The sequence below is a fragment of the Synchiropus splendidus genome, chromosome 3, assembly GCF_027744825.2.
Source record: "Synchiropus splendidus isolate RoL2022-P1 chromosome 3, RoL_Sspl_1.0, whole genome shotgun sequence".
Lineage (NCBI taxonomy): Eukaryota > Metazoa > Chordata > Actinopteri > Syngnathiformes > Callionymidae > Synchiropus > Synchiropus splendidus.
This window is the reverse complement of record NC_071336.1, coordinates 25,503,503-25,523,769: the sequence shown is the minus strand read 5'-3', so window position 1 is coordinate 25,523,769 and position 20,267 is coordinate 25,503,503. Positions and strand designations below refer to the sequence as shown.

Genomic DNA, 20,267 nt, shown 5'->3' with positions numbered 1-20,267 from the left:
AACAGTTGAGATGAAGTCAGATCAGGTACATGTCCACATGTCCTATATTGAATGAAGTCCATTTCGTCATGACCTAGATCTCATGTCCATATACGAGGACAGAAATGAGAATTCATCAATGAAGAAGTTTACTTTTAGATTAAAGCAAATACACTTGTGTCGAGCCCTTACTGTGAACAAGACAATCCCCCACTGTACCGAAATACTGAAGGCAGAAACAGCTCACAGAGCTCTTCAGGAAGACGTATCGTGTGGTGCGGCAATCTGGGTTTGCAAGGCTGACAGTTCCTGAGTGGGGACTGAAATATACTGAGCTGATCTGAGCCAACAGAACAGAACTTCGACCGACCATAGCAGCAGGTAGATAACCCACTAAATAGCAGTCATTAGGAAGAAGCCCGCCGGGTTAGATATGACGGAACCGTACCACCACGTTCCGGCAGGGTGTTGCTTTAAAGCAGATAATAATAGTAGTTAAACTCCAAACTATTAACTCATTCTAAGGAGATGTTCCTTTAATTATTAGTCTATAATTCAAAGTTTATTTGAAAGAGTGAGCAATAATGGATGAGGGCGAGGTGGTGCGATCTTACATGCACCCTTCATTTGTTTTACTCACGTGTTTGCTCTCCAAACACTCCAAGAATGACCTTTTTAAGAGCACTTTTACACACTGCTGGCCAAATCTAGTGATGAAATAGGAGTGCTGCTACTGAAGGATAGCAGCAGTAATTAACTTTTCCCTGTGATGTCCAAACTCTTAGCTCATGCTTTATCTGGTGTGTGTTTGAATGTGGTCAGGCTGGTGTTGAAAAGTCGGGCGATGGCAGGGCTGCTGGAGGAAAAGAGAGGTGCTGTCAGGATGTTGCAAAGTTTCTGTGATTGTTGGACGCAGACTCGTGACAGGAGAGTAAAAGATTTACAGATAGTGGTTGGAGTGTGACTACCTATATGCAGACTGTACTGGCTACATGATCCAGGCTCGGGTACAAAGAGACTCTTGCCCTGCAGAATTGGTCGTGAACGGAAAAAAAAAGCAACCTACAAATTACAACTACGAGGACACTCTCCCTAATCTGGGGTGGTCTTAACTAGGATACCTTCAAAGACTTCCTGGATCCAGGAACCTGGAAAGCCACCCAAATTTCATCATCTGGTCCTCGTTTTGGAGAATCCATTGAAACCCGTTCATGACTTTTTCAGCAACATCTCTTAATAGCGTTTGCACCCACGGTTGCTGCAACACAATCCGTGTATCATTTGTTCATTTGTTTTTCATAATAAAACCAAAACTACAGAAACGAAAAACAAATGAACGAATGATACACGGATTCAACACATTTGATTCATCAATATCTTATAAGCATTAAATAATAAGTGATAGCAATGAGCTCACTCGGGCAGCAGGTGGCAGTAGCGGAACACACACAGAACAAGTGTTGAAGAAAGTAATGCAGCTCTCAGAAAAATTGATGAATCCTTCAAAAAGTTTGTGGTGCCAGATGGCAATCCTGAACAACACCAAAACCAAAATGCAATAATCTTTCAATCGTTTCAAAAATGTTATTGAAATCAAGCCGTCTGTTCTTCAATAATTTTGTGTAAAAACAGTACAGTTGCAGCAACAGTAGCACCCATTAAATGTGGATCAATTTGCAGGACGAAAACTGCAGCAGACCTGAGCCTTCTTGAGGCAGCATCTTCACAACAGTCAAACTTGATGAAGAGAGTCAGCAAACTTATGTTGGCTCTCACGAGGAGTCAAAGTGAGTGCCTTACGTACACGTGACAGCAACAGGTGACCTTTTAATTGTTATTACACTTTCGAAACATACATGCTGTAATTGCACGTGAGATTCAAATGGCTGGGGGAAAATATGTTGGGGCTGAATATATGGACAAAATGTCATATTTCGATATTCATTCCAGATATCTCGATTTCAGAATGATGCGAAATGACAATGGATTTAGAACCACTTTTTTTGTGCAAAATAAAAATAATTCAAAAGGAAGTCGAATGTTTGCCCTTGGTTGTCTTCAGCTGTCAATCAATGGCAAGTAAGAGACGATATTGGTGGTTGGCTGATCTCTGCAAAAGTGATGTTTGCCACTGCCTCAGCCTTACATGCAGGACAAGCGGGGTAAATTGATGCAGTCAGTTTTGTATTATTAATAAATTTGAATGTGCATATCTCGACATAGATAAGATAATGATCTTCAGCACCAAAATGTGTATCTCCCAAAATCGGAATACAGAGGTCAAGGCTTCCCAAAAATTTGGTGATGTCCCAGAAAACTCTAAAGAGCGTCTAAGAAAGACAAGATCCAAAGAGTAAACATGTATAGAATAAGGAGATTAAAACAACATACATAACTGTGTTGGCTACCACACTTAACACAGCATCAATTTGAAATGAGCCACCGTCAATGAAAACTCACTAACCAGAGACGAACTGTCACTCAAGAGTCCTAAAGCTACAAAGTTCTCGATGAGAACAACCAGTTCTGGCCTGTCAACACTCGTGCCAGTCAGCGGAACCGTCAGTCTAGCCAGAATCATTAGGGACTTCAACGATGATCCGGGGCAAATTTCACCAGCACACCAACACACCCCGAACTTCACAGGACCATCACGAAAGAATAAGCAGAGATGGGCCAGAGGAGACTTTATGCGTTTTATTTGGAAACCCAAGTCTTTGCCGGTAATTGCCTGAAATGACGCTAACTGTAATTGATGGTCTGGCCTTTTACTTAACACAGGCCTGCAGGATGACAGGATATTTGGTAAGTCTTTTAAAAGTCTGGCGGCACAAACGCACACATTCTTTATCCATCAGGGCGGAAATCAATGTCGTCCTCTTTTTGGTCCCCTCCGTGTCCTGCACTTGTTGGGAGGTGAGCGTGTGTGTGAGGAGGTAGCAGGCCATTAGACCGCAGCGAGGAAGGAAAGTGCTCCTTCGGGGACGGGACGGGATTTATCGCATTAAATGACTTGACATGTTTCTTACACACGTTTGGACAGAAAGAAAAGAGATTCTGTTCAGACTATTTTAATCAAAAAGTGAAGCGGTCAGACTGCGACGACGCTCCTGATTTCCACTGTTAAACTTCACTCTGTTACACACGATGCATCATGGAACTTTTGCAGCAGGGTTATAGATCACAGTCCTGGCTGAGTGTCTGATACCTGGCTCGTGGCCGGGTCCCGTGGCCAGGGCAGGCATGACTCCTGTCGGCTGCTTCCTGGTTCCCCTCAGGCTGTGGAAAATGGCAGTGGGGCGTCAGGATTGTGGAGCCCACAGCAGCTCTCCTCAAACACCGACTCAATCGTTGGACAGGGTTTATGCCATGGAGAGCTGAAAGAGAAGCAGATTTTAGGACCTTCTTGTCAAATTGTGGGACAGACAGATTCACGTGCGCGTCCATCGCCACGAGTACCTGGTTGCCACATCAAATATCAGCATAACTGTCACAGTAATTATAGTTTTCCATCACAAAACTGAAGAAAGATTGACTTGTGTGACTAGCAGTCGCACAAGTCAAGCATTGCATTCACACCTTCTGCACACAAAATCTACGGTACATGATGACAGAACATTCTTAGTTGACGAAAGGCGCTTCCAACTACGCACTTCTCGAGTAAACTGTGGCACATCCGGCTATGTGTTAACATGGAATGCGAAGGCAGAATAACAAAACAGACCACATGATGTTAAACTATCCTATTCTATCATGTCGGTTATAATCACTACATATATCTGTCACACTCCCTAAAGACAACAATGCTTCAGATCACTCACCAGACAGCTAGTCATCTGTGTTACAGCAGTTTAGAATAATAGTTTAACATCATATCACTCTGGAGTAAGAGACAACACATGCAGTAGCACCCTAGAAATCAACTATATCATGGTGAAATTTAGTGTTGTCTCCAGGACTGAAATATCTGAATCTCCTGTTGGGCAAGATTCATCGCCACAATATCCTCATCTTCAGAATAATATTTCTCAGTGTGAGACAATTATTGACTTCCATTTCAGTTTGAACGGCACAGTTGTGCTAGAAATGTCAATGGCCGAATTCGCAGTCCTCCGAGGGTCCCCTAAATTTTGAGTCCAACTATGGGGCCAAATCCAGCCTACCAAGTCAATTCGTGCAGTCTGCAGCCGCAATAAATGCATCAAGCTGAAGTGCACACAAAAATACGATACATTGACTGACAAAAAAATAGCACTTCAGAATTTGGACCCATGGGTCAGTTCACTCCTGAAAGTGCTTGTTGTGCAGTACTTCCAATGTTAATGCCTTGGGCGCTGTTTCCAGATACCATGAAGGAGTCAAGACGACTTGCATTCAAACAAACAATCGCTGTTATTTCATCTGTTTGCACTCAATACACTTAGATATACACTTGAAGTCATGTTGTGACACACGTTTGTTATGAACAGACCATTTATGTTTGCTTCTTTAGTTTAATATGTAGTTAAATTATTGTGCAACAAGACTTGAAAGTATCTATAAATAAATAAAAATGACCCTCTGTTTAATGTGTAAGTAAGCAGCCCGGACCTGGGGTCAGGAGGTGGAATTCGGAGGCATTGAGTTTTTTCTGATGGCACTTTTCAAACACCTGCTCTTGGTGAACGTCCTGCTGAAGGCATCCGCTATTGCATTTCGACTGGGCTCCGAACAGGCATCGTTGTACCGAGAAGAGATCTGACAGATTCATAAAAACACAGATTTGTAAACCAGATTGTTGGTCATTTGCATGACTCTAAAACACAGACAGAGAAACTGATAAAAACCCTTTGTGCACTGGTCCGTTAAGACGACCGGCAAGGATGTAGCGGGGCCTCGAGCGTTGACCACAAAATTTCTAAACCAGGCCTGTTTGAACCATGGACCGAACCCAACGTCCTCACGCCAAGACGACTGATACACAATAAATCTGTGCAGTGTTTCACAGAGAGGGCTATAGTTGCACTCCTGTCAGATGGCTTTGTAAGTGAAACGACAGACTTAAGTAAAGACAGGTGAAAGATGAATAAAAGAGGGGTGGGCTGTGCTGCTACATCACTCACTGCTCTTTGGTTACAATGAAGGACGAATGATAACGTACTCCCTCATCCGAGTGTGCCTCTATCTTTCCGTTGCTCCACCGGCCAAATAACATGTCACCAAAATGTGAACACCTGGGACCTTTTACAAGGTGCAGAGGGACCATGAGCGTCCCAGTTAAAGAACCGTCCCCCACTGTCTGTATACTTTTACCACGTCTGCTCTCATCGTATGGTATCTCATGACCATGGGTGAGGAAAGGGACACTTTGCCATGTGGCAAAGCAAGTGTTTTTTTAAGGGGTGGTGGTGATGTTTTTTTTTTTTTTTTCAAACCTCTGCTGCCATCTAGTGACCACTCTCTTCACTGCAGCCTGTTTTCCTGAAAAAGACCTGAATGTGTCACAGATTTGGTCTGCATAGTCTTGTTCACGGCATGAAACTTGAGGTCTGTAAAGTATTTGATGAGAAAATAGCCGAGGGTGAGGGATGGACGGAACGGTGAAGGAATGGAAGCAGGGAGGTGTTAGTGACTGTTGTTTTTGCCTTCTTTTCAAAACACCCATGTGTTTTACGCCGGAGGGGAGCCGGGGCAGAGCAGTCCGACTCTCAGCTGGACGCTGATAAAGTTAGGGAGAGCAAACACAGGGTGTGTGAGGAGGGGCAAGAGACTGACAGTGGAAAACACAGAGCCGGGACGTTTCCTCGGGCCAATCAACAATCTTGATGTGCTTTGAGTTTGTCTCCGTTTTTTACTACTTTTGTTGCTCGACTTCCTCCCAGGAGTGGGCTGGATTCTGATTCATTGAATCAGCCAGAAATTCCAAGACATGAAAAGAATTTGAAGAGAAAAACACGCAACACCTCAAAGCTTTCACCTCGGACAGTGAGTTCTGTTTCGGCTGCACAATATATCACTGAATTATCTCTAACACGAGATGAAAAGTAATCCGATCAGAAGTCCATAACCTTCTTCAGACACTTCTGTCGAATAAAGCCAGAAACCAAGGTTATGTTCACATTCCCCATTGATATTTTTGTCTTTTCTTTGTCATAATAAGTGCAGGATATAAATCGTGCTTTATCTGTGGTCGCCCAAGGACATGAGGGCTGCATATAGTTGATATTGTGAAGGTCACAGTTATTCCCTTTTTAGTCACCTTTACTCGGCTACAGGACTGTTTAAGTTCTCTGTAATAGTACACAACTATAGACAGAAGAGTCTAACAAGTGGCCAGTTCATGGAGCTTCATGAAGCAGGATGATTTTCAGAGGCCACTGATGGCACTCTCTGCGCTTTGAACAATGAATCCTGACTGTTTTTTTTTTTTTTAAACCAAGAGCGCCACCTACAGACCACTGAAGATGATGATACTGTTTCATAAAGCTTCATCCGTCCATCTGACGCCAGACACAATCATCCAAACTGTCTTGTTTGAGTCATTTTTCTTTCGTGGAATATGATTTCTTATGTGATGAATTGAAGCACTGTGATATTCTGCTGGTCGACACCCTGAGTTGGCAATCTTCTTTTACCTCCTCAAAACAATCTAAATGAACAACAACACGTTTTAAAGCCACAGCCATGTAAAAGTTGTAGTGCTCTGACTGAATGCTGGAATTTTTGCTTTTGTTCTGATGGTCCTGAACGCAGCAGAAGTATAAACAATTGTTTTGTATTATGGAATTTCAAAGACTGATCATCGCAATGAAACCCAAGCCCCAGCAAGAAGCATTCAAAAACCGTATTAGGAGATTTAAACTGAAATAAGCCGCCCCTGTTAGTGGAACACTCGTTTGACTTTCGGCCCCTCTGGTTAGTAAATGCATTTTGGGAGCTGGTTTGGGGCAGCTGTGCAGACAGATTGGATGTTAAATCAATTTGTACTTCAGCTTTTCAACATCACACTGGCTTGTAAGAACCACAGCGAGCCAAGTCAGACAGACGTAGATGGAATTACAGCCACACACACGCACGCTTCTTGACACAATCATAAGAGTATAATTACAGTGTATCCAACTGTGGTCAACAAGAACATTCATTTACACGTAGCAGCAGAGCGCGGCTACGTTTCAATGGTCTGTGTATAATTGCAGTGTATTAAATAGAGGTCCAGGGGAGGAATGTTCACCCACAGGACATTCCAAATGGAAATAATGTTTCATCCAACGGCTAAAAAAAGTATGTGCCAGTATGTGGACTGTTGGCTTTTTCTGTTTCTTCAGTGGAAAAAAATATTATTGAGTAATTTCTGCTTCTCAGCAGCGCTGCCAGAATCTCACCACGCCGGTTCTTATTAAGCGTGAAGGAATTGATGCTGGCGGGACAGGGGTTATGTTTTCAGGCGTGTGCCATATGACTTTTCAGAAATTGCAGTTGGACTTACAGGGACTTAATATTAATGGTGCCTGGCATGATTGATGGGTCTGGAATGACTGACAAAAAGAGGAAGAAGCGATGAGATGGAAACAGATCCACGAGCAAATGTTGAATAAATCAACTTCATCCCATGAGATATTAAAAAGAAAACATGTCAACACGAACTTTTTCAGCTTTCCAGCCTTGAAAAAAATATTTTTTGAGAGGGTGTGGGGAGTGGTTACATGTTTCGTTTTTATATCATAAGACAGAATTATGTTGCTCATGACATATTATGCATTTCCATACAAATCTGTTATGCTTTGAATGTGTGCGCTTGGCACACACAAGATCTGGTTCGGTCAGTGTGCCATCTCCACAGTGATTTAAATATGGGAAGACACCAAAAAACAAAACTGAAATTTTGATTTAATGCCCTGAACGGAAAGTTGTTGCTGACCATAGAGTGATGAGTTGTCAGTTTGAACAGGATGTGGAGGAGAAGCTGGACCTCAAACCACAGCTGCCACTCGAAAGGGTGCTCTAGATACCGCTAAAGGAGGAACAGGCTGACATGCAGTGGCCTGACCCCTGATGGAAAAAGACCAAAGAAGACGAAAGAAAATGACTTTTGAAGAATGTTGTAAAATATTCAGCGTGCAAAAATATGAAGGGAAAAGTGCCTTTATTATTGCTGCAATTCTCACATCATCCACCAGGGTGAGCTAAAACCCATGGCTGAGAGAAGTGTTCCATTAATCAAGTTCTTAGGTTTAGAAAAAAGTGGAGCCCTCAGATGGAAGTTCACGCCCAAATCCACATTCAATAACAAGCATGGGTGTCAGACAAAACAAAAATAACGTGGCATAAAATCAGTCACAGATAGATTTTTTGTTTGCCAAAAGCACAACATTGGAAGAGAAAAAAAGGATGATTCAGGGCAGATTTATTTTCACTCCAAACCAGTGAAGTGTGGCTCACTGGAGGATCCTAAATAAAACTGTCAACTACACTAGCAGATGTACAATGTCCCTGTTTAACATGGATCTGACAACAAAGCTTTACATCATGTCATACAAATCCAGAGACGGAAGAGAGTCGTGTTAGTGAATCAGTATAAAATAAAAGCATAAAATAATAACTTGCTCCAGTGTAACTCACAATTCATCATGAACTGTAGATGTGGAGTTTAAAGTGGTGTGTTTCTGTTGCTGCACTGACTGCTTGTATACATGTTTAAAAATAAAATCTACAGTCAAAGCACCTTCCAAAACAATAGTTCTCGTAAGGCTCCATGGACTGAATGAGTAGTCGTCCAATGGTTGTATTAGGATGCCGTTTTGCTTTGACAATCCTCCAGTGACGTGTTGTGCTAGGTCAACACAAAGAATCCTTTAAGTTCAGATTCTTTTATGTATATCTGTTACGGCTTCCTTTAAGTAAATAAAAATAACTAAAGTGGTGAAACCAAAAACGAAACTACTAAAATGCATGAGGAGTGTGGAGCTAAAATACCGCCTGGGAGATCTGAAATAATTTCTCCTGCACATTCAAACACAAAATAAATATGGTCAGAAAAGTGTCACAAAGTCAGGCGAACAATCTCTTATCGAACAGCAGAACTTACCGGATCTTGACGGCCCTGGCTTCATAGAAATCAGCAGTCGGCGCTCCTACTCTACCACATGCAAACACAGGCTGTGCTGTGCAGGAAGTGACACGCCCACCAGGTGGATCAACTCACCTGACCAGACTGGAAACTCGGGTTCTTTTTCTAAAAGGGTTACGACGCTCCACCCTTCCCACACCTCACTTCATCTCTTAGCATAAACAAGTGGAGGACACTCATGAGGGGGAAACATATTTTAAGCAAATCTTTTAATAGTTTAAACAAATCAGAAACGGTGTCTTCTGAATAAACACGTAAATCCTGTCGAACAGTTAACAAAAAACCCAAAACAGTGACTATTTTTGCAGAAACAGTAACACATTTCGGTCATGAATAGATATGCTAAAGCCTACTTTAAGCAAATAAACAATCAAGAAATGAACTAGTAATCTAATCGAAACAACACATGGAATGTGGTGGCCTAAACCTCCAGTGACAACACAACTATTTTATTACCTAGATTATATATATTTTACCTTTACATTATGACCTTTATTGTTTTAAAATGAAGTTAAATACTGGAAAGAGTGCGGTCATGTTTTATGTCTGTAATGACAACATCTAACCACTGGATGGAGTCCTTGAACCATCTATTGCTTTGGCTAAACTTGAAATAACGGCACAATTTTTTTTCATTATTTGCCACTTGGCTTTCTACCTTTGTTTGTCTAGACCAGCAACTTGCCCCTGAAGTACAGCGGGATTGGTGGCAGAAAACGGATGAATGAATTTAGCGAGGAAATATAAATCATGACCATATCTTCCTCAGATGCAGCCACACCAGATGTAGCGGGTCAGATGTGTTCCTGGTTCCTCATCTCACCTCTCTAGTTCCCGTGAACACACAGCAGCTCTTTGTGTCTGCAATCCATTAACAAGGGCGGACTGCAGTCACCGTCAGTCATCATCTGGTCATCTCTCATTCATGATCTCTTTTTTTTTTTTTAAAGCAGTGTGTGCGGTCCTCTAGTGAGTGAATCAATCCAGGACGTGCTGAATGCTCAGCACCAGAAGTCAACAAAAGGACAGGGACCAATGGTGACAGGAGGGCGACTGCTCAAGCCAGACAATAAATATTGAAGGTTTACATGTTTCAACTTGGCACTTGGAAATCTTTGTAGTTGTTTATGCTTCAGGCAAAATGTACACATCCATTGTTCCCATCAACTTAACTTTCACTGATGGAAAGTAAGCTAGAAATCATTCATAATTGAAGGGAAGTGGTTTGATTTGAATAACAATAGTGAGGTCAAGTGTGACAAACTAGTCAAGGTACAAAAATATGAGGGCAATGCACTTCAGAAAGTAATATAAATCAGCAAATATTTGGCAAAAGAAACATTAACTAAAGGGGCATTATTAAAAGAACATTGCTTAATTAAATAAGAATCAGATGACATTCAATAATGTATTGTTTAATATATTTTTCTTTGTCATGTGCTTCATTGAAGATGAGCTCTTTCGAGGTGGAAGAAGAGGAGGTGTTGCAGCTCTCACAGACTGAACTAGTGTGTGACTGTTTCTTGTCCCAGCGTCAACATTCCTCCGCATTCAACTTTTTTTGCCTGATTTTTTTGCCAGATCACCTGGGTGGAGGTGAAAAATACGAGACTACAAATATCGAAAACCATAAAAAGCATGCACAAAACATGAGAAGCATTTCCATCATGGCTACAAGAACCATTGAGATTCATAGATATGGTGACGACATGAAGAGGATGCCACAAAAATAACTAGTAATAAAACAAGAGATGGGCAGGAGACAACAATGCTAAAACCTTTATTAAAGGCTCCTTTGTTGATGCTGGTGGCCCCCTGTTGTGGCACACAAACATCCTTTGTATGTGCTGTCACTAAGCAGCTTATGATAAAAAGCAACAAATGACTTGACACCACCGAGGCAGCCAAAGAAGAAGCAAACGAAACGAAGCGCTGTTATGGTGAGGAACCGAAGCCTGGTTGAGTCACAGCCTCCTCGTTTGTGATCCAGAGTTAGTTAGTGACGGCGGCTGATTCACAGCAGGGGGGCGTTTCACTTTCATCCTCATGAACAGTGTGACTCATGGTTCTAACGAATCAAGCCAAAAAAAAAAAAAACGAGTGATGGAGTCACTCAGCCGACTCATCTGTAGTGAATAAAAATACCACAAAACCATTTGCAAACTCCTGGAATGACTCACCTTCTTTCAAGTACATGATCTAAATATCAACAGGCCACAAGATAGCATGACGCCATCCAGTGTAGAACCACACAAGAAGTCCTGCCACCAAACAAGCGTGGAAACCTCACCCCCTGCCTGTCCAACCATTCCGGTTGGGAAACTCCAAAGTGCTGAGAATCTTCAATGCCACTCAATCCTTTATCTTTTTTCTTGACACAGAGTGCAATATTTCAATTATTTGACCTCAAATATGCAATTGATCTTTTTTTCCTGCCAAAATAATTTACATTTCTGCCGAGTTGGGAATACAAATTGGACTTACTAATTCCAGTGCATGCGGTCAGAAATTAAATAAAGTTATTATTATATATATATAAATATATATATATATATATATATATATATATATATATATATTGCCACTCCCGTATCATAACTCAAGTATCTTAATGGGTATAGTATCATGAGGTTCTCGCTAATGCCCCTACTACGAGAGAGAATCTTTGTAGCATGTCAGCCTCTTTCATGGCCAGAGCTCTTTCGTCAAGTCTCGTGATCTCCTAGGTCGGAATCCATAGCCTTGCCTTTTGGCTCAGCTCTTTTTTCACTTGTCATTTAAATCTCAGCTAGGTTAACAGTGAAGGGGAAACACTGCCGGTAGCGAGCATGAAACAAGTTCAACATTCGAAAAAGCCTCAAATTTAAAAGAAGTTGTGGGGTAATTTAATTCTCACAATGATGCCATGATAGTCGATGAAAGATTTGTGCAGTGTGTCATAGTAGAGTAGTGTGTTGTCTGGTGTTTAAATAAAGATAATTGAAAGTATGAAGTCATAGCAGCAAGAGGCTACTGATCATCCATTTCTAGTTTTTAACTCGCTAAGAAACGATCGTACAAACACCACACACACACTAATTAAGTTCAACTTATTCAAACTCAAGACGTAACCTGAATCTAACCCTTCTGTGAACCTTTTATTTCGACTCTTTAACCTCAAACATTTTGACCAATTCTCCCAGGACAACTACTCAAGACTGATGATCCATCCATAATGAAGCCGGCCTTCTCAATGACCCAGACATGACCTGAGACCAACATTGGGACAGATGGGCTGCAGTGAGAAACAGTCCCACAAATGCAGCATGAGAACCTCACACGCCATTGTGTTATGACAACTGCCACCGACCACATCAGCAATAAGATAAGAATAGTGAATCACAATCTCTTATATGATGCATGTGTACTTATATATGCACTTATGTACATATTGAGATAAACAATATTTGGCCCACCACATGCTCTTGTTTACTTGCAAAGACAATTGATCAAAGAAGCACTTTGTGCATTTGTGTGAAATGAAATTTCCCTCATCAAAATCCTGAGGGGGGACTTTTTATATGTTTTTTTCTGCATTGTCATGTTTTTCTGACTAACATAGAGAATAATAACTTCACTAACAGTGTGGCCCATTAGGGCAGGGTGGACGCCCTTGAGAGGACCCATCCTTCAGTCATGACAGGTTTGTATAAAGCATCTTGCGATCATGGCTCAGCCAAATCAAATCAAATTACACATGCTTAAAAATATAGTTAAATCACAACACACTCCACATTCTTTTCATTCATTGTGTATCAATAGCTGTCTCTCATTTATTATAATGCCACAGGCTCGAGCCCATCTCACTACACTTGAACCCAGGACCTTGAAATGCACTCGATTATTCATAATTTCCCACATGGAAAACACTCCAGCAGTTCCGCAAAATAGCAAGCCACATGATTACATTTGTCCACATTTTAGAACATACACAAAACATACTGAGAACGCAGGTTGAGTCGCCTCACACAATAAGAGTTTATGTACCTTTTAAACCATTAAAAGGCTAAAAAATAGATAACAAAAGGCCATAACTTTATGCAACACACTTTCATTTCAGATATAAAGTTTTGATACTAGAAACTTCACTCAATGATTCCAAAGGCTTGCACTGCTTAAACTACAGAAACACGATTCTATCAACTCATGAATCATTAAAGCGGAGGACAAATTAGACGTGTGTTCCTGTGCTGCGGCTCATCACATGAAATTTTAAACGGGCGAAACACGAGACACAAAAGGCTGCGGAGTTTATGTGTTTAACAAAATCATTACGGATTAATAAGAAGAGGAGAGGCGACGTATGAACTTCAGCGCAGCAACAAATTAGCATCAAAAGTGACTGGCAGGAACAGTGAAGGGGCCATTTGATATCCAACTATGCTATATTTACACATGCTCCGTGCCTGCTTTATAACTTCATTAGAGGTGGTGGACTTCAGCCCACTTGACAGCTCTGTCACTCAACATGAAACAGATGAGTAAGACTGTAAACCATTTAAAATGGAACCTCCAGTGCTAAAGGCTAATTACATGTAGCCTCATTCACGCTATTTGAATGGAGGACAGTGTTGCACTGAAGTTTATGTCAGGAGTCAAACTTTTCCGTCCCTGCCTATTTCTTTTAAGACATCTCTTGTCGTTGTTATATTTTACAATCATTATTTCATATCCCATGCTATGCTTCTGAAATAATAACAAATAAATGTCAATTTAAGAATTCCACTTATGCTCCTCATGAAGTCTTCAGCAGTAAGTGGAGATGCATTCAGGGAGCTCTTTCATGCCTGCCCGGGCTTGAAGATATGGAAGCGATACCTGGCTCTCGTCCTGGTGTTCCGTTGCAAAATCTGAGGAAATACCAGTCGTCCTGGGTGGATGTGTGTCTGAACAGGTCTGAGGTAGTGAAAGATGTAAATGATTTTTGTATTTTGGAGCTGTACAACAAGTCTGTTTTGCAGCTAAATATGAATGACAAGTGTGTTAATTTACTCCAAGTAATGAGTGATGCCACAGGAATTAATGACAAGAACTAAATGATGAATAGGATGAGACAGAAACCACTAATTTTCTAATTGTTTTAATCAGATGGGCTCCGTGGAGACCTCAAATTAATTACAGCAACAACTGAACCGACGCTCTCCCTCTATAAACGGAAAATGATTATATCTTCCATTATTCAAACAATAATCGCAACAATTAGGTCCACCAATTAACACATTCCTAATCTCCGACTCGGAATTCTCACTTGGGCCGTCACCCTGTTTGCTGGTATGTCAAATCATTTTGCATACCTCTTGGCTGCTATTGACCGGATCTAAGGGGGGGGTAATACAATGGCTCACTGTGTTTCAAAGGGTTGTGCCACAAAATGTAAATGAGTCACATAAGTGAAATGCCATTGGTCTGTAAGTGAGGAGCACTGAATTGAAAAAACCCTAAAAAACAGGAAAAATGTCAATTCAGCTTGAGACCAGTGGGACAGAACTTGCTAGCACAACATGAAAAGTAGAAGCCTGTAAGAAAGGGACTTGGTGCTGGTCCCTCTCCACCACATAGAGTGACAAATCCTTAAGGGTTTGTGGATCCAGAATTGCATCCAGAATGACGACAAACTGCACACGTTCCTTCAAAATCGTCAACATTTCCTGAAATTTTCATTTAAATCCGTTCCCATTTTGCTAACAGACAGACCATCTGTTCTTAATGGGTCACTCCATGAGCACCCCAACCATCACCCCCCCACCCAGTCCCTACAAACAATGAGTGTTCTTCAAGTGTAACGGTGTCACTTGCATCTGTACTCCTGTCCAGCCTTGGCTGGCATGTCAGTGAAATTCAAGACGTTTGAAGGTTTTAGATTGGAAAAAAAAAACTGAATCAGATAAACAGCCGATGCACACAATATGATGTGGGTTGAAAGCGGAGGGTTTAGTCAGGCCATGGGAGCCAGTGACTGTGGGTGTGAGAGAAGAGAGCTGTTAAAAATCATGGCATTAGATTTCGAATGATTATATCATGTATTTCAACTGACTGGTCTTGAGCAAGAGTGCAGTAGCCGCCATTAAAACCTATGTGATCTCTGGCAGAATCGCACTGGCACCTGACTACAAGATAGATTCTGTAATCCTGATCCGTTAGATAGATTCAAGTTGTAATAAAAATAAAGAGGAGAGAACTGATTCAAGCTCATGATGGTCTCCACCAGCTGTTAAAGATGATGAATGAACAAATATCACGTTTTGTTACCAGAGTTACATGAAAGTTGATTTATTTTAGTGACTGCTGTGGCAGTCACTCTAGTGACCAGCAGGGGAGATAAAGGATACGTGCAAGTAGGTTTCAGTGGCGCTAACAAGGACGCGAGCACGCAACCATGGCAGTTGTCGCCTAAAATGATGTGCAGCAGAAGAGGTCAAATCACTCTCAACACTTAACTCAGTTACGGTGACTTCCCATGATGTTCGGCAGCCTAGTCAGTTAATCAAAGATATAAACAAATGCCGCCAAGATTGAGGCTAGTCACATCAGACCAATGAAATTACAGGTGTTTTACTGACATGAAGGCATCAAGTGAGTCATTTCCGCCCTGGCCACTCCTCCACAGCGCAGACACCACAGCCCGTCTCTGCTGCAGCGTGAAGCTCGGCACGGAGGGGAAGTTGCCCAGACAATTTGAGTGCGTCAGTGTTGTCGAAGATGGTGTAACTTTCATTCAATTGATATAATTATAGTGGCAGAATCCCGGGACCACTCTGTCATTCCTCAATCAGCATCTTATCATATATATCAGCTTCACAGATAAAATATGACTAATATGACTAATAACTGATTGACTTAACCTACTTGTAGATCAGCTGACAAAGCAATAGCACTTTATCCTATTACAGGGGCCTATAATCAAAAGCAAAAGGCGATAATGCCCCAAATCCTCTCAACAATGGCATTATTATATTTACAGGTTGGCAATATGTCGCTATAATTTAACTTGAAACAAAACAAAGGAGATATAAAATGAGAATAATCATAGCAGTTGCCGCCAATCATCAATATATTTTACAGCAGCATTCAAAGTCAGTATTACACCACAGTGACTTGCCTTATCGGTGACATTGTTCTGCGAGTTACAAACACATAATACTTGTCTGTTCACTGGACGCCAAATTGTCCAGTCTTGAGCCCCATGGTAACCCCCCCACCCCATCACCACAGACATAGCTACTCTTTCTGCCTTCTCTTTTGATGCATCTCTGTGGTCGGTCGCCAAAGATAAGGCGGCACAATAGAATACAAGAGCTGCTTTGTGCCAGTCATGACCAAACCCGGAAGGCCGGGAGGAAATCAGAGGAACACAGAGAGCATTTCAGGAGCAGGGATCGTGTGAAGGTGTCTGAAAGGTACTTTGGCCTGAACACTTGGTGGGCTTCCCATCAGAAATCTCAGTCAATCTCCAAAGGTGGCTCATTCTTTCAAAGGCCTTGCCTAATGTGTCTTTTTCAGACCTTCGCAAACGTCTTATTTAAGGGGTGCAGTTCTCGAGTGACAAAGTACACTGCCATTGCCAGTCATGTGACGAAATATTGACAAAAACAACAGTCATCCCATTCTCATTCCCAAAGTGTCAAATAGGAAGCAAAAGTCACTAGAAGATGTTGATGTAAAGAAGTAGAGTAAAGTCAACCTCCAGGTGCTTCAGTGAAGTAAGAATTTTCCTTTCCTGTGTCATGCTTCAAGTGGGAGAGTCGGGACATTCTCGGGGGAGAACGATCAGAAGCCTACTTGAGTATATCACTGCAGATGTCACTTGGTGTATACATTGTATGTGACTTGGAGTGCCACCCCATAACTAACTGACTAATAAGTTCAACCTCAATCTTCTTTTTATGTGATTCACAAACCACAGCAGGTGGGAATTGTGCTTCAATTGAAAGCATGATGCATTCCATGCTGATGGCTGACTTCTGCGTCAACATCAGACATAGAACACACTGACCATGGCAATAAATTTGATTCTGATTCTGACTCTGAAAAACACACGCCTTGGGAGTAAGAATGTGCTGCACCAGTACACTGAGATTTCCCCTTCTATGCAGTTAAACCACTAGGTGGAAGCCCGAAGGAGCTAAACTCTAGTGTTGTTGCGTAATTCAACATTATTGTGATATAAATCAGTCACATTTATTTGTTATTTACTGCGACGGTAAGGCCAATCGCTCCATGTTCAGAAAGACCCATGGAGAATTCGCTCCCAACATATTAAGTCAAAACGACAATATTTCAAACCAAAATTGACAATAACAAGTATAACATTAATGAGCATTACTCCCTTACTCATCTGTTCCATTATATGAACACAAAGGGAAGAGTCATTTTGCTGGCGGACCATATGCTTGCTGTTATCAAAGCTTGACAGTCCAGCGTAAACTAAAAATATGACGCTTTGATTTAACCACACACCGAAAAGTACCATTTCAGGCCATTCATTTCCATGGAGGCTGCTCAGCAATTAGTGGTGGTAACTGTGTAAGCAGAGAATCCGTTCCCGTCACACACCAGCACCAGCAGAGAATCCCGACTGCCGTTTACGTTTTACGGGAGCTCTTTAATAACAGGACACACACCAAATTACAAGTGTAGTGAACATGATACCAGCGGCACTCTTCGACCCACATATCAATGCTCACCCAAGGAAAAAAGCAAAAAGCCATGGTAACAAAGACAAAAAAAAGAGTACATTTAATGATCTCGATTTTAAAATCCAAAGCAAAGCCACAAAATTCAACCACTAAGTAGGTGAATTAACATGACCCGGTCATACTAAAGAGTTACTCATTCATACTTAGCAGGGGGCATTCCCTGTTAAATGGCTCTAATTGGTCTCAATAAGCAGAAGGGGAATACACACAGTGGACCTATTAGGCCAACCACGAATGAATGCCTGTCGAAAGCATGCACACACAAACATGGAGGTACAAAAGACTGTGCCCATGCTTTCAAGCAGTGATGCAAAACTATGCACTCACACAAACATAGGCCTCCTTTTTTGCCTCAGAGAACATTCATGTGGAGGAGTGAAGAAAGGAGGTCATTGAGGAGGCTGATGTGTTAACAAGCAAACTAAAATGCAGAACCAAAAGGTCTGTAAACAGAGGAAAGCTGTTAGAAATGCAGCAACAAGTGTATTGAGCTTACCTTGCTCTAACTTGAATGCACTAGGGGTTCAGAGTCTTTCAGTGGAACAGAAGCCCTCCAGTCCACACCACGAGTGACCATAAATTAAGATGATCAGCAACATTCATCAGTGTCTGAGGTACACCAAGGCATTCTGAAAGATCCAACCTCTTGTCTCATGTGGCACAACTCAATGCAGAGGAGGAGCCGTTCTACTCAACTCACGCAGATAGAACTTTTATCGGCAGCTTGTACAGTCGTGACAGTCTTGTTTTTTTGGACATTGCCACAAGAATGTGACACATCAGCATGGGTAGTGATGATGCAGCAAATCTTGTGCTTTTGTCTTTCTTCTCTAAGGTAGAACACAATGATTTTCACTTCTTTCATGTCGACATACATTTGCACATGGAGGTGTTCTGCACCTGATTCACATTTTATTGTTTGTTTGTTTGCCTGGAAAGCACTTTAGTGTATGCAAACAGAGTAACTCCAACATGGACAAACAAAGTTCAACCCAATTTCCAGGTTAGAAATGGGCTAACTTAGAAGTCATTTGATATTGGGGGTGTTCTGTCAGTTTGTTTGGACTTGCAAATGCCAAAGGGATTTCCATTGAATCCATTTGCCATTACCAAGTGAGGACACACAAGAGGGGTTGGGTGTGTGAGCAGGGATTGCTACAGTTTGACAGATTTATGGATTCCGTTCACTGCCTTTATAGTTTCATTATTGTTACTATAACAACAGTGTCCTCTTTACCGATAACTCTGAATAGATCCATTTAGACCACTTATCTACCTTCCTTCATTGACTTTCTCTACCAGTTGCACCAGCTGTCTCGCAAAAGGGAGTGCCTGAAAAGACTAGAGTTGTCGAAACCAGAGCATACAGACATCAAGCCCAAGACCAAACTCAGTCCAGAATACAGCACCCTAAGTCGACTAGTCATATGGGAGCAAAAATGTATTTCTTACCACAGAAGAAAAACTGATTTTGTTTTCTAAATAAAAAAGATAATTTAACAAAACTAGTAGTTTGTACCATGTTTGTTTTCTCACTTCAAGCTGCTAGTTTTTGGCAAAGCATGTAAAGCAATTTTGAAGTTTTTCCAGTCACGTGATTGATTTGACTTCAGTTTAATGAGGTCAAAGTGGGCTGGCTTTTACAATATTACATTACCTGCGGACAATGCATTTCATGTCACACAAATCACTTGTCTTTACTGCAATGTTTGTCTTTTAGAAGTACATTCCCAGTGCACCTTAAACATCAACACTGGCTGTATTAATATCGAACGCCAGGCCTCAAGACTTCCAGAGAGGATCTGTTCACTGTCCAAGAGTCTCACAAGCCCATGAAAAAAAAAACACCCAGCAGGCAGATCAAGTAACAAATACAGTAATGCAGTACTCTGTACAAAAATATTACCAAGCACACTTGCCAAAGACTTGGGAGTTCCACATGAGGGTACAACACCGACACAAGCCAGCAACAAACGGAAAGGCAAGTGCATTGAAACTGCTTATGAATAAATCAAGATTTGACAGATGACCTCACAGTTCTAAAACCATGTAAGGCTATACATCCTCTCCACCAGCTGACACATAGGCAGCTTGTTGCCCGAGTCCGATGCTGTCCTCGTTGCAAACATTTGAAACCTTCATCACTACTGATGGTGGGCCATGGCAGTTGCTTGAGAATGCATGCTTCATGTATCTGCACAGACAATAAACAAGCACACACAGCAGGCTTTTAGCTAAGATTTTGGGACAGGGTGTCCCAATGTCCGGCGACCACTGAGGGACATTTTTGTTTTTTTCCTGATCCACAGACAATTATCACCGAAAAGCCAGAAAACGGCCAAAGCACTCCTCAGATTGAAAGGCTTTTGGTACGTTTTGTCAACACTTGTATAAAGCTTCGAACTCACTAAGGTTTCCTTCCAGACAACAGCATCAGACATTTCATC

At 41.6% G+C, this 20,267-nt stretch overlaps 1 protein-coding gene across 5 annotated transcripts in view; it reads right to left on the bottom strand.

Moving 5' to 3' along the window:
* Window positions 1-20,267, bottom strand: part of mpp7a (MAGUK p55 scaffold protein 7a) — a 112,943-nt gene that overhangs the window by 87,096 nt on the left and 5,580 nt on the right. For 3 of the 5 annotated variants that reach the window (XM_053858353.1, XM_053858355.1, XM_053858356.1), the window contains exon 2: window positions 3,188-3,356. The exons of 1 other annotated variant lie outside the window; for it this stretch is intronic. In XM_053858353.1, the coding sequence (XP_053714328.1) occupies window positions 3,188-3,224 (37 nt within the window). In that variant the 5' untranslated portion in view covers window positions 3,225-3,356. Of the gene's footprint in view, window positions 1-3,187; window positions 3,357-4,569; window positions 4,589-20,267 lie in introns of those variants that run through there. One more of the 5 variants, XM_053858354.1, reaches the window with a different exon arrangement.